General features: G+C 39.9%; 1 protein-coding gene across 1 annotated transcript in view; it reads left to right on the top strand.

Moving 5' to 3' along the window:
- The first annotated feature begins 579 nt into the window (after nucleotides 1-579).
- The window catches only part of LOC119417632 (adenylate cyclase type 6), a 48,571-nt gene continuing 35,538 nt past the window's right edge, over nucleotides 580-13,612 (top strand). The window contains exons 1-3 of the mRNA XM_037684884.1: nucleotides 580-791; nucleotides 4,209-4,390; nucleotides 4,521-5,394. Coding sequence (XP_037540812.1) covers nucleotides 4,311-4,390; nucleotides 4,521-5,394 — 954 coding nt within the window. The 5' untranslated portion in view covers nucleotides 580-791; nucleotides 4,209-4,310. The remainder of the gene's footprint in view (nucleotides 792-4,208; nucleotides 4,391-4,520; nucleotides 5,395-13,612) is intronic.

Here is a 13,612-nt window from a genome sequence, read left to right as displayed (position 1 = left end):
TGTGTGTGTGTTTGTATTTGTAGAGTTTATACTCTGTTTATTTACTTGCATCTATATGAAATGTTCGTTTTAAAATTGAAAACGATTTGTAAAAATAAAATAATATAACAATAATTTAACGAAATAACTAAATAAACAAATAAATAAATTAATTAATTAATTAATTACACGTTTTAAAAAGGAAAATAAAAAAGTTTGTAAATCCCACAGCCCAGCAACACATCAAATCACCACTAGGGAGCGCTATCTGCGCATGATCAAACATAACAAACGTGCGCGCGCGCGTTCCTGTTGTTTGTTCCATCATTGGGACCTTTTCTGGGACAAAATGACTGACCTTGCCGGGACAACTGACCTGAATGGGCTCAGAACCCGGTCCAAAGTAGACCTGACGTCACTGTGAATGGGTTCTGGTTAGCGCTAAGCTACAATATGACAATTAATAGTTAGTAGAAACCTTTAGGTTCACACACTGTCCATGGAAGTTAACGCACTGTCCTCGTAAGGATAGCAGCTTCCATGTGTGTGAGATAGTGTGTGTGCGCGCGTGCGTGCGTGCGTGAGAGAGCCAGAGGGTGAGAGAGGCGTCGGGACTGTAGTGCCGAGCTCTGACTGGGAAGAGCGAAGGTCGCTCCCACTCATTACCCAGTTTCCCAGAGCCGCCGTCCTCCAGCCGGACACTGCGACCGCGTCATGGAGCGAGCCGCGGCGGCTGCGTGAGGGCTGAGGAGCCGGGCAGAGCCGAAGCGGCGCTGCGCTCGTGTATCCATACAGAACATGGACATCGGATGGTAAGTACGCTGCCTCCCTCTCTGTCGCTGGGGCTTTAGCGGCTGCGCGCACGTTCAGTGTCAGTTTGTTGGCTGAACTAAATGCAGTCAGATGATACAGCAGGCGGACTGACATGCCAACAGCTGACTTGTGCTTTCTCTGTTCTGGCTGCGTCGGCGCTGAGCAGCCAGGAGTCAGGACACTTTCTGCAGGACTGCAACACATGCAGCTGATGAACACGGACTCATCATTAGGCATCGCAACTGTGCCAAGAGTGAAGCTGAATCTTTTACTCCTAAGTTAGTAAAGATGTATGTGTGTCGAGCAGCTCACACACTTGAGCCTGACTTACCGTTCCCTTCCTTTTGTGTAACTGTGGTTAAAGGTGTGAACACACACACACACACACAGATACAGAGAGAGCAATCGACTTTCCCAGTAGGCTACTTTGGTGCGTCCGGTTATGTAATGCGCTTCTGCCCGCAACCACACCGGCAGGGCCTACACGTGTTACTGCTAAATATGTTTTCCATCACCAGCCTCAACAATGATGGCAGCAGCACTAATGATCCATGTTAAACTTAAGGAAAAAAAAAAAAAAGCAAAACAAGATAACAATAGCCTTTTTGTCAGCCCCCCTCCCTCCAAAATGCCAGCATGGCCATCTTAATTTGTAATGCATGCTGGATGGCTGACTCATGTGATTCAGATCCAGTTCATGATAGATGCCTGCATATTGGCTGCAAATTGGGTTATATAAGAGGCGGCTGACTCGTCCTCCTCTATGTATTAGAGGTGAGTGAAATACTGAGTTATTACACAAAGCGTGGCTCACTTGCTGAACTGCGGACAGTGTGTAAATAACATTCTGATCAGATATCTCACTGTTATGATTGGATATTGACAAACAGTTTATTTTAGGGGGTAGAGCAGAGGTGGTGATAGATCTCACAGCCCTAGTGAAGAAGTTGTGTCTCAGTCTAACTCTTTGTGTTTTTTAATGTTATATATGCTACCTCTTCTCAGAGGCACAAACAGTCCATTTCCACGATGGGTTGGGTCTGCAGTGATACGCCTGTCTTTTCTCTGTACCTGGCCCTCATAGAGGAGGTCCAGATCTGGTAGGGATGCACTTCTACAATACCTTTCTGCTACAATCCACTGAGCCATTTTCACCACCCGTGCCAGGTCCTTCTTGTCTTGTGCAGTGCAGCTCTCATACGCACTGATGCACTGAGTCAGAGGATGCTCTCTATTGTGGCTTTGTAAAAGTTTGCAAACACTTGAGAAGAGAGTCCAGCCTGTTTCAGCCTACCTAGGAAGAAAAGTCTCTGTTGGGCCTTCTTTGCCAAGTGGGAGGTGTTTAGGTCAGGTCAGAACTGATTTAGAATCTGTTTCTGTCCACGCGGTCCACCACCTCTCCTTGAGGAGAAGAGCATGTTCAGTCTTCCTAGACCTCTTTGGTCTTGCGGGTGTTCATGGCAAAGATATTTTCAGAACACCGTCTTGTCTAGTGTGTCATCGTTGTTCAATATGAGACCCACTAAGGTGGTGTCGTCTGCAAACTTCTCAAATGTGTTTGTGGGGTGGATGGCAGTGCAGTCGTGTCTAAACAGAGTAAAGAGAACTGGGCTAAGCACTCAACCTTGCGGTGCGCCTGTATTAAGGACCAGTGATGATGATGTCCGGCCTCCACTTCTCTCCACTTGAGGCCTATTGGGGAGGAAGTCCCTAATCCAGACTAGACTGTCAGACATTCTTGAAGCTTCAGTGCTAGCCTCTCTGGAATTACTGTATTAAAAGTTGCGCTAAAGTCCACAAATAGCATGACATAGCTGTTAGGATGCTCCAGGTGGGACAGTGCTGCATGTAGTGCAATTGAGACTGTATCCTCAGTTGATCAGTTCTCCCTATAGGCGAATTTATGGCTGTCCAGACCAGCAGGGATGACGTCCTTTATGTGCTTTAGGACAATCCTCTCAAAGCACTTTATGATGATTGGAGTTAGAGTAAGATTGTGCAAGATCTTTGTTTACCATTTTGCCATTAACTATTTGCAATCGACTGTGTCTGCATTTTATCAAAATATCTCATGAACCAATGGACTTTCAGGAAATAATTATTGGATTTAAATCTACACTCGATAAACCTTTGGAACCAACCCAATTCAAGATGGCCGCCGCAACGAACTGACCTTAGAATACACAAACGTGACTGCATTGTAGTCAATTGTATAGATTTTTTGCTCAGATTTGTTGTCATTATAGCTGAGAGTCATTTGCAACACTTACTCTTAGCACAATTCATTGCGCAGAATCTTTGCCTAAAACTCTAGCATTAACGCTTGGAGTCATCCCTGTTTGTCTGTTAGCAAAATATCTAATGAGCCGCAGATGGGGTTTCAATGAAACGCATAGAAAGTAACAAATATTTGTTAATCTAAAACTGATTCACATTTGGAGTCGTAACAATTCAAGATAGACAACTGATATTAGCAAACACAAAAATGACTATAACTCAGCTAGAATTTGGTATGGTAAGAGCTCATAGTCATTCACATACTCTGAGCATGAAGTCTCATATTATTACTTGGGATTGCACATTATTTTAAGGTTTTAACCCGACTCTGTCATTTGTCAGCCTAAGGCGATCTTAGTCAAAACTCTGGCATGGAAGGAAGTGGGTGATATGCATTCCTTCAGGGAGTGCAAAGCCTTTAGTTACTAAAGTGATTTAGTAACTCATTACAAGCTGCTGGTTTGTGCATTTTGCACATGCTTTTCTCACCATTAGTCTCATCTGAGTCAGCCTGGCAAAGATTTGCTTTTTATGTTTAGAGGTTAGCAGTGTCCTTGACATGTGCAGCCAGTAGCCAGCTATATAGTGAGTCATCAAGGCTAATGAGGGGAAGCATGCACGATTTAATCTGGACCGTAGAGCCTTTGATCTGTGATGATGTCCACTCAGTGGGTCTTTGTTGTCAAATCGAGCCACTCGCGATGTTAGGTCCAGATTGCAGTGGCAGAGAGAAGCAGAGGGCTGTTTCGACTGAGAGCGATTGTTCTTGGTGATCCAGAAGATTTCAGTGGTAAAGGATCAGCAAAGTTTGTTATAACACGGCTGTGTTCAACATCACAGCTCCATGATGAATTGTTCAGCTGCACCTGCTGCAAGAGGAAATATAAATTAGTGGGATTTTGATGTCAACTGCTTTGCCAGCAGAACAGAGCGTGAATGTCTCAGTGTACTGTTCGCTGCAGGGGATGAGGGAGAGCAAAGCCATTCACTAGACATTATTTACTGATTCAGTGTCCTAAAACGATGTGCATGCATGCCCAGTGATTCCAGTAAATGTTTTTGTCTCTGCCATGATCCTTATCCTTGGGACTTTTTGCTCAAACTCACGTTTTGTTTGCTTTGTGTCTTTACTTTTTTAGGCCAACAGGTGACTTACCGATATTCTAGGTGGTGAGACAAAAAGAAAAGAGGAACAGCTCAAACACAGACACACATCTGATGCCTCTGGCCAGTCTGAGCTCATGTTGTTTGCTTGCTGGGATAAACTAGTGGCCTGGCCAGAGAGCACAGTGTTTCTACACACAGCAAAGCCCACACACAGGTGAGAGGACCGTCACATCTTTACATTTCTAAAATTGATCTGCTGCAGGTTATGAACGTTTGGATTGGAAATGTTTGGCACTGTTTTGTGTTTTTGATTATTTTTAAATCGTATCCTCTGAATATTTTAGGATGTCGTGGGCCAGAAGCCTCTTTGTAGGCAGAGAGAACGAGCAAAAGACAGCATGGGGTGAGCGAAATGGCAAAAAGAGGAAAGACAGCTCGTCACTATGCAACCCACGTTACATGAGCTGCCTGAGGGACTCGGAGGAGTCAGAGACCCCTAATGCGGCCCCTCAGCATTACCACTGTGAAGCAGGTACCAGCGGGGGCAGCTTTGGCCTGCGCTGTGGGTGGCAGGAGGACCATTATGGGAAAAGGATAGTCGGTGGCGGAGACCTGGGATTTGAAGATTGTATGCTGAAGGACACAATAAAAGAAGAATCAGAAGAAGCAGCAGAAGGCAGCTGCAAGAGGATGACCACAGCAGACTGCTGGAAGTGGCTTCTGAGTGTTTTCCAATCCAAAAAATTTCAGTCAGCGAAGCTAGAACGTCTGTACCAGCGCTATTTCTTTAGACTCAACCAGAGCTCTTTGACAATGTTGATGGGAGTGCTGGTGGTGATGTGTGGGGTCATGCTTGCCTTCCACTGCGTCCACACAACCCGCAACGTGGCCTACATCTCAATACTGTTGGTGGCTATGGTGCTGTTCCTCACCATGATGGTTGTTTGCAACCGTAACGGCTTCCACCAAGACTACATGTGGATTGTGAACTACCTGGTGATCGGGGTTCTGATTGTATTGCAAGTTTTTGGGGTACTGATGGTGTCCCCTCGCAGTGCCTCGGAGGGCATTTGGTGGACTGTGTTCTTCATCTATATAATCTACACTCTGCTGCCGGTCCGAATGAGAGCTGCTGTTGTTAGTGGAACAGTTCTGTCCACTATTCACATCATCACAGCCTGGCAGCTCAATCAAGAAGACAAGTTTATTTTCAAACAGGTAAGTGATGTCACTGCACTGTACAAGTTCAATCAAATGTATGGATATTTCCTGATAAATATGTTTCTATTGCAATATTGTTAATGTTATATATTGATTCTAGCATTTAAACAATGTTTATGAATTAATGGTCATAAACTAATCTGCAATCATTTTGTTTTCCAGCTGAATATATTTTTTTGTAGGATTTAATTCAATAACCTTTTAAGTGGGTCATCAGTTGTGCGAAATAATAACTTTAAACATTTTTTTGGCATATTTTTTAAAGCTTTTATTGGGAAGTTTGAAAGGAATATAGTTGTATTTTTGCACAAATATAAAAATACTGTATTTTTTGGTCTATATGGTGCACTTAAAATCCTTTAATTTTCTCAAAAATCAACAGTGAGCCTTATAATCCGGTGCGTCTTATGTATTAATTCTGGTTGTGCTTACTGACCTCAAACCGATTTTATGTGGTACAACTGAACAATGTTGAGAGTTATTGTGAAAGAGTTAAATAAAGTTGGACTTGGACTGTTTTGTTTCGCTTAATGCGCCTTATAGTCCGAAAAATACGGTAATGAAAATGCTATGTGAAGATCACGTTTTTACATTACTGAACATCAGTAACAAACCAATGGTTTTACTGCAGAAAGTCAATCATTGTTATGAAACACTTAGGTTTAATAGTTAACTCACTGTTTACAGTGGTTTTACACATTAAAAGTGACAAATGAATAGATTTATTAGATTTTTTTTAAAAGTTACGTTTTTAAAGCTGAAGACAAATTTTAGCATGCACATATCAAAATTCCTAGTCAGCATTCCCGTGCTTGGATACACATAAAAACAATGCAATAATTGTTCTTTCGTAGGAAACAAATACGGTTTTACTTGACGTAAAAGATCATAAAGTCTTGAGTAGAAGATTACTGACAAGTTGAATGGGCGCCTTTTCTTGTCTTTAAATTTTTTTATAAAAACTGATAAAAATTTGTTGCTTTGAAAGGGTCTGCCTTACTGTGAGACTGTAGCTCCTAAAGCCTGACATCAGTTTTCTTCACAAAGCGTTACGAAACAAAGCTGCTACAGTGAATGGGGTTCTACCGCACAATCATGTCATGTTAGGTGTTTTTACACAAAGCATTTATTGTTAAATGTTATATTTCAGTGGCATTCTGGGAGTTAGTTTTTAGGTCCTGTTTGATGCTAAATATGCAGCAAACTAACAGAAGTTGTATTAAAAACAACAACAAATGAATCCAGACATAGTTGACACCCTACAAATGAGAACAATGTTGTTACTGTATTCACTTGTGGAAATGGCCTACTTTTTGTCTCATCAGTATGGGATAAACACGGCGCAGGCTTCTCGGCCACTTCCCCGTGTCAAAGGTGTCTTAAAAGCAGAAGGTTCTGTGGAGCTCAGCAGCTTTTCAGATGAGATTTTTAATGAGCCTATGTTTTGAGCTGTAGAGCAGCTACTGGCAACCTCTTTTGGGATTTGTTAAAGGTCATCGATGTCGAATGAGCCCGTTTAGCTGCATTGTCAAGGAATATCACGATCATGTAGCTTGATGCCATTCAGCTCGTCATCCCCCATAAAACAAGGAGCCTTTTGTAGTTAAATGAAATAGGGTGGGGTGGGATTTTTAGATTGTGCAATGAATTATTTTGGAAAACAGAATACTTCCACATATTGGAAAAAGTTTGTAATTGCATCAGCGTGAAGCACATTTTGTGTCTTCTCCATTAAATTACTTTGTTTGTGTAAATTACATTCACAGTATAGTAGATATTGCAACAATTTTCTGATTTGCAGTTAGCGTTCAGTAATTTTCTAGATTTCAACATAAAATAAGTGCAAAATGTGCACCATATGCTGTTTTGTCCAGTTAAAAGTCCAAAATATTACCAGATTGTTGTTGACAGTTTGCAGTGTGCCTGTAGTTGATCCTGGTGCATGCATTTAATGGTGCATTTCATATCTAAGTGGGTCAGAGCTGTTGTTAAGGATTTTAGTAACAGCTCTACTTTCCAACTTAAAGGACTTATTTCATGTATTAGTTCTACTTTACGCATTTCCTCCATAACTTTCCAACCTTTTAACTAGATCACTTTATCATACAAAGCAGAGCAAACTAGTTAATTGGTCAAATAATTTCATGTAACAGTGATAAATTTATTGTTTTGTTCCCATGATGGCTAACATGTTCTATATGTTTTGGACATTTAGATTTTTTCACGCTGGCTAAGGGGGTAAATATGCTGAAAAATTCTGAACCAAGATTAGAAGTGAACAAAGCTCCTGATAGGATTTATTTTTTACTATTGAGCAACCAGATAAATGTGGAGCCATTCTGAAAAAAGGTAATATTGACATAACTCTGCCGGTTTAGTGAGCTTGTGTGCTCATGCCCTGGACCAGACAGGGTGACAACGGGCGCTACGCTCTGCTGTCTCCGTGTGTTTGCTGTAAAGGTCCTCTGATAATGGACTGTCTGAAGGCCTGGACCCTCGCCACAGGGTGCTCACTGTTGCTTAAACAACCAGTGATGGGACTTGGACATAAAACTCTTTGGTTGAGGGTGACACATATGCTTTTTTGGAGGTTTATAAACTGTTTTTATAGGTTTAAGTGATGACATGGGGGTTTGCGTTAACATTGTAGTCAGGCGAGTTGATTATTGTCATATTGAACTGAATAGCCTATTTATGGAAAAAGAGATATTTAAGAAATATCAACCTCACCACTTTCTTCCACAGTTGCTCACTTTTTAGGTTTCAGTTTAGATGTTGTGATTCTTGTTGTTTATCCTTTCTGTGCTGTTTTGGCAACTTTACTTTCTGCTTTTCCTCTAGTATCACTTATTTAGTCTATCTTTCCTCCTTGTCTTGTTGTCACACCTGCCCTGGAATTGTACTCAGCACACCTGTTCCTCATGCTCATCATCATCCCTCAGTGTATTTATAGTCCTCGTTTTTCCTCTGCGCATTTGGATCATCTAATAAAAGGATTTTTTTTTTTAAATCTCTCAATAAGTTGCACATTTGGATCCTTAAGCCTTCACTGCTGTGGTTTTGTGACATTTGGGCTAATGGATATGACATTATTCTTTCCAAAGTTAGCAAATATTCTGGTCAGCTTCCTTTGAGGATCTGCTAGTGTTATGCCAACAAACGCAATGCAGCCATTAAAGGTAGCCTTAATGTGTGTAGTACAGTTTGATTGGTGAGCACAAGAAAATAAGCTGCCCTCAGACGTGTTTGCCTGTTACGATGCTCAGGCCTGGCAGATGTCAAGTGTTTAAAAACCATGACAGAAATCGGCCAAATTAACTGACTGACCTCAGTGTTGCAGTCAACTCCCACTGTTGACAACTCTTAGTCCTGCTTCAAGCTGTGCCTAAATACCAAGAACCTCATTCAGTCTAAGTTTATGGAAAGTAGCAAATATGTAGATGGATCACAAGGATAGTTTAGTCAAAAAAGTGAATAAGAGGCTGATTTACAGGGAATCCTGTGAAACAAAAAATACACTGAGGCTTAGCTTAGATAAACTAAGACAAATCTTTGATGAAGAGGACAGTACATTAAACAAAGGAAACCCAGGAGGAGATTTATGACAGGGACAGATGGCATCAATCTGCTAACATAACCCATGTGAAAAACAAGGCAGAGAAGCAAACTACCAGGAAACTTTTCAACTGACCAAGATTTCCAAGGGCACAGTGCGATAAAATCTAAAACTCTTAATGAAAACCAAGACACAGAAACTAAAACATGAGCCCACGAAGTTTCAAGGGGTTCCTTGTGTCACTCTTTGTCTTGGTCCTCGTTCTCCTCCAGGCCTCTTCATGTCCCAGCCTGTTCCTTTAAAATTCCCCTGCAGTGACATTCATGCAGGATCAGAGCTGAGAAGATGCGAAACGGACGACGCTCGGACACAAGCCGTCTTTGTGAGAGACCGCCAAGATGGAAAAGGGGAGGTGGGAGATTGTGGGGTGTAACGGTGGTGACAAGCAGACAACCCCTGACGGAGAACATGAATTAATATGAGGGTGACTCACTCCACTGTTAAAGGCCCGCCAGTTCCTTCTCTTTTTCTCTGAGTCATAATTCCATTCTCACACAACCCTTCAGATGAAGTGGCCTTTTATTTCACAACAAGATGGGATTGAGCTCATGCTACTCTCGGGGATTGCTTCCATTGATCCCGACAATTCTCCACTCTGCTCTGCCGAGCTTTACACGACTCTGAAGGGTCTCTTCAGAGGGATGAAGGTGTAAGTGCTCTCAGGAACAGGGATGTGGCACTGCTGCGGCTCACATGAAGTGTCTCCATCACTTTACAAGCAAACAGTTTGAGGAACTTCAACCCCTGTAGGTGTCTGCTGCCAAGTGTCGAAAGAAGAAATATACCTGGTTTTGTGCAAATGCCCAACTTTTGCTTCATCCATTTAAGATGAGTATATGGGTAAAATATATATAAATGGATATCTTGGATTAAGGGTGCACCGATAAACCAGAGCCTGGTGATCGGCGATTGGCCGATACTTACATGAGAAACAGATTTTACCAATTTTTTTCTAGTTTTAACAGCAATTGTCTAAGCTTCATTTACATTTCAGAGCACTACCTCATGGCCAGTTAAAACAAGTTTGTATTGTTTCTAGGATATTGTTCAAGGGTATGTTTTTCAATAAAATAAGATTGGAAAATTGAAGGTGCATTGCAGGGGTGGAAGTAATGAATTCCAAATACTCACTTTACAGTAATTAAGTAGATTTTTTTGGGTACTTGTACTTTTTATTAGTATTTCTTTCAAGTGTGTAATTTTACTCATACTTAAGTACAATTTAGACCATGTAATCTACTTCACTACTTTTAAAATCAGAAGTTTCTACTGAGTGCGGCTGCAATTTGAATTAATATTCAAACCGTTCATCTGCATCGTTGTAGCCAATAAGGCTCTCAGATTGGGAACGCGCCAGTTACATATGACGTAAGCAAATGACAATGCCATAGAGTAATTTATGGACCAAAGATTCAGAGAAAAAGTCAAATGGAGACAGAGGACAACACTGTCAACAGGGAAAATGACGAGGTAAAATCTGAGGACGAGTGCCTGTGGCCGTACCTAGAGGAATTTTTCATGTACAGAGGGTGAAAAGGAGACAGCAAACTTTGTTTGATCTCTATGTTGATAGCAGCTGACAAGACTTCAACATCTTATCTCAAAAACATATTGTGGTTTTGCAACTACCTGTATGATATATATATATTTTAAATATTTGCATGTGTAGGTTATTAGTTTGTCCAAGTATGCAAAGATCTTAGATATTGCCACTGCCATCAGTTTGCCTGGAACTAAAATAAGACGGAGCTTCTGAGCATCTGAGAAATGTACTTTAAATGTAGCTGTTATACAGTAAATCCAACTGAATGCCTTCTATTGACAACACAATAAGAAGTTATTAATACTCTGAGTAGTTTTTGAGAAGAATACTTTGTACTTTTACTTAAGTATTTTATAACACCAGCTTGTTTACTTGTAATTGAGTACAATTTAAGCAGTGCAACAGTCCTTGTACTTGAGTACACATTTTCTGTACTCTTTCCACCTCTGGTGCATTGTGAACTTATAGCACATCACAGTGTCGCTTATACAACTAAATCGGTATCGGCAGGTCAGGCTTTTTAGTGATCGGCCAGAAAACTGCAATCGGTGCACCCGTATCTTGACTTAGGACTTTGGGTTTCATGCTGCAGTATGTTTAAAAACTTGCATGTTAAAATGTAAAATTACTCAATAATGCATTTTGGAGTACAAGTGAACCAGAAAACGTTTAGCACCAAAGTTTTATTTTGCTTGTAATTCTATTATAACTATGGTTGAGGCTCAGTTTGGATGAGTTTTCACTCACTCATCTTTCAGTGATGCTTTGCTTTCAGTTTGCAAGTTTGCAGCAAAAAATATGCCTGTCTCTCCTCAAAGCATCATTTTTATGTAGTTTCAGCCAAGTCGGAAAATTCAGAGAGTTAAATGAAAGAAAGTTAAATGGAATAACTGTTACCACTATATTTTTATCATTTACACGAAATCAAGGCGAAATAGTTCGTCATCCATTATAATCTTTATTTCGTCTTTGTGTCATACTTGTTTTGAAGCGGATGATATTTCATATTTACTAGTTTTCTGCTTATTGTGGAATTTGTTCATTTAACTACATTTTGTTGAGGGGGAAAAGCTTCTATAACAAATTAAAATTATTTTATTAGCTGGTTGTTGCCACTTGATTATTAATCTTTAAATTAGACAAAAAAAACTAAATTCCAAGTATTCATTTCATAACTTGAGTACTTGCATTAATTTATGACAATATCTCTTTCCTTATGATTGCTAATTCTAAATACAGATCTGTTTTAGCAGAGGTAGATGTTGATTTTACTTGAGCGTAGCATTAGAAAAACATGAGCATAGCATTGTTGAATATTACGATGAGGACAATAGTTGAGATAAACCCATATTTTTCTCGCTTCTCTCTTTCTGTTTTGTCATAACACTCTCTGTGTGCTTTAGCTGTGTGGTCACTATCATCTAAACTGAGTGTGGGCATCAAAGGAACTGAGAGTTCGTCATCAGAATGGCCAAATCGTTGTGCAGATCATGAATGCACGTCACTTGTGCTGCTGCTGATGTGCTGCTGATCTCATGCTGCTGATTATTTCATGTTGCTGTATTCATTCATACCCATCTGCTCACACAGACTTATGTTCGTGCTGCTGTTGTTACACGGTATTGTTTTATATTATTAGTGTTTAGCGTATATCTTAGATCCTTATTTACTCTTTCTTTTTACACTTTATATTTTTGCTATTGTTGGCTCTAACTGGGACCTTGTGTACATAATTTCATTCCACCTCATATACTACGTGTGGTGAAATGACAATAAACCTACTTGAACTTGAACTTAGAATAAAATAACTCGTGACTGTGGTCCAAGAAATCATTTACAGTATTGATGTGCACATTCATTTTGCAATAGTAAATGTTTCATTTAATGTGCAGCCCTTCAACATATATTTTATTTTTTAATGCTTCAATTTGGCAAATAATTTTCCTCATTAGATATTTCCTTTTTTCTATTTGATCCAGTTCACTTAGAAGAGATTTTAGCTCATGGTGTGAAGCTCTTGAATGTTGATTGGTGTATTTTACCTCTAGAGGTCTCGTTTTTCAGAGAAGCGTGTATTTGTGACTCTAATTAATGAGCACAAGATGGTTTTTGCTTTGTTCAGGCATTTTCCTACAAAGTATATGTCATTTTTAACTGCTGCAGATCGATATGTCTATATTTCTCTAAATGGATTAGTAGTCTTATCATGTTTACGTGTAAAAAAAATAAACAGTGAATGCTGGTTCTGATATCACCGATGGATTAACAAGGAGCTATGTTGAAGTTGTTATTTTGTGTTCAGTAGCATAAACTAGTATTTCCAAAATTTAAATGAGTAACAAATTTATGGAGGAATAGGTCAGAGAGAGAATAATCTTCAAATGACATGCATATTTTGCGTTGGTTATTGTTTTCAAATCCAGCAGGAGAGGAGAAACTCGTTCTTTTGACAGACTGTAGGGTCGACGAACGCAAGGAGTGGAAACATACAGACCTCTCAGCTGAACCCTGCTGAGTAAGACACCAATCAATGAAATGAGGCTTACATAATGTGTTTAGTCCTGAAAACAACTTGAAAGCAGCCACTAGGATTACTGTACCCTTCAGGGAGTGATTTATGATATCTACCTGGAAAGTAGGGCAATGCCCAAATCTCACTTGTTCTGGGAGAAAATAACTTCTGCTTTCTGGCTCACGTGTTCCACTAAAACAAACTGAAGCTTGTCACAATAAATACACAAGATATACACACCTACCTCCCCTATCTATCTATCTATCTATCTATCTATCTATCTATCTATCTATCTATCTATCTATCTATCTATCTATCTATCTATCTATCTATCTATCTATCTATCTATCTATCTATCTATCTATCTATCTATCTATCTATCTATCTATCTATCTATCTATCTATCTATCTATCTATCTATCTATCTATCTATCTATCTATCTATCTATCTATCTATCTATCTATCTATCTATCTATCTATCTATCTATCTATCTATCTATCTATCTATCTATCTATCTATCTATCTATCTATCTATCTATCTA

Source organism: Nematolebias whitei, chromosome 11 (assembly GCF_014905685.2).
Source record: "Nematolebias whitei isolate Nwh7 chromosome 11, NemWhi1, whole genome shotgun sequence".
Taxonomy (NCBI): domain Eukaryota; kingdom Metazoa; phylum Chordata; class Actinopteri; order Cyprinodontiformes; family Rivulidae; genus Nematolebias; species Nematolebias whitei.
The sequence above is the reverse complement of the archived record's forward strand: the minus strand, read 5'-3'. Positions and strand labels throughout refer to the sequence as shown.